This window comes from Otolemur garnettii, unplaced genomic scaffold (assembly GCF_000181295.1).
Source record: "Otolemur garnettii isolate 467f Iridium unplaced genomic scaffold, OtoGar3 scaffold00016, whole genome shotgun sequence".
Taxonomy (NCBI): Eukaryota; Metazoa; Chordata; class Mammalia; order Primates; family Galagidae; genus Otolemur; species Otolemur garnettii.
Genome location: NW_003852411.1, coordinates 8,845,634 through 8,846,689, shown reverse-complemented (window position 1 = coordinate 8,846,689; position 1,056 = coordinate 8,845,634). Strand labels below are relative to the sequence as shown.

The window sequence follows — 1,056 nt, the reverse complement described above, 5'->3', positions numbered from 1 at the left end:
AAAAAAAAAAAAAAAGTACCATAATTTAACCACAACTAAGATATATTGTAATTCATTATAGGATAGAGTAATACTGAAATTAAAAAAGAGTTTATGAAGTAAGTTTTTTTTCTTTACACCCAGCATGCATCTGGAATTAAGTAAAAATGTTTAATTTTGGCTGGGCGTGGTGGCTGACACCTGTAATCCTAGCACTCTGGGAGAAGGAGGTGGGTGGATTGCCTGAGCTCATGAGTTTGAGACGAGCCTAAGCCTGAGCCTGAGCGAGACTTGTCTCTAAAAAAAAAAAAAAAAGCCAGGCATTGTAGTGGGCACCTATAGTCCCAGCTTCTTGGGAGGCTGAGGCAAGAGAATCGCTTAAGCCCAAGAGTTTGAGGTTGCTGTGAGCTGTGATGCCATGGCACTCTACCTAGGGGGACAGCTTGAGGCTCTATCTCAAAAAAAAGAATCTCAAATTCCTACAAAAATCTCTAGTAGCAAACAAACTTAAGGATTCTGATTAAAAACACTGAACGAGTATTGCATCTAGAATAGAGACGAGCCTAAGCCTGAGCCTGAGCGAGACTTGTCTCTAAAAAAAAAAAAAAGCCAGGCATTGTAGTGGGCACCTATAGTCCCAGCTTCTTGGGAGGCTGAGGCAAGAGAATCGCTTAAGCCCAGGAGTTGGAGGTTGCTGTGAGCTGTGATGCCATGGCACTCTACCTAGGGGGACAGCTTGAGGCTCTATCTCAAAAAAAAATAAAAGTTTTACTAGTTTGGTTGTCAGCGTATGATAAAATGTGTTTTTAAGCAGGCTGTCAAGGCAAGCTCTTCTCTTCCTGCCCTTCTACTACATGCCTTTTTCCTCTGACACATACAAATGTACATATATACACATGCATACCTTGTGCAATGTAATTATCTGTTGTGGTATCATCTGTAGTTTTAATAAATACACCATTTTCTTCTAAAATAAAAAAATTAAAATACCTTAGAATGACATTAAACAATAATTCAAAGCTTAAATAAGTTTATGAAATTCAATCCACATTGCTTTTTATGAATATACAAGAGCTT

The 1,056-nt window shown here is 38.5% G+C and overlaps 1 protein-coding gene across 1 annotated transcript in view; it reads right to left on the bottom strand.

Annotated features, from left to right (window-relative positions):
• Positions 1–1,056, bottom strand: part of TRMT1L (tRNA methyltransferase 1 like) — a 40,835-nt gene that overhangs the window by 2,921 nt on the left and 36,858 nt on the right. The window contains exon 11 of the mRNA XM_023510805.1: positions 884–946. Within this exon, the coding sequence (XP_023366573.1) occupies positions 884–946 (63 nt within the window). The remainder of the gene's footprint in view (positions 1–883; positions 947–1,056) is intronic.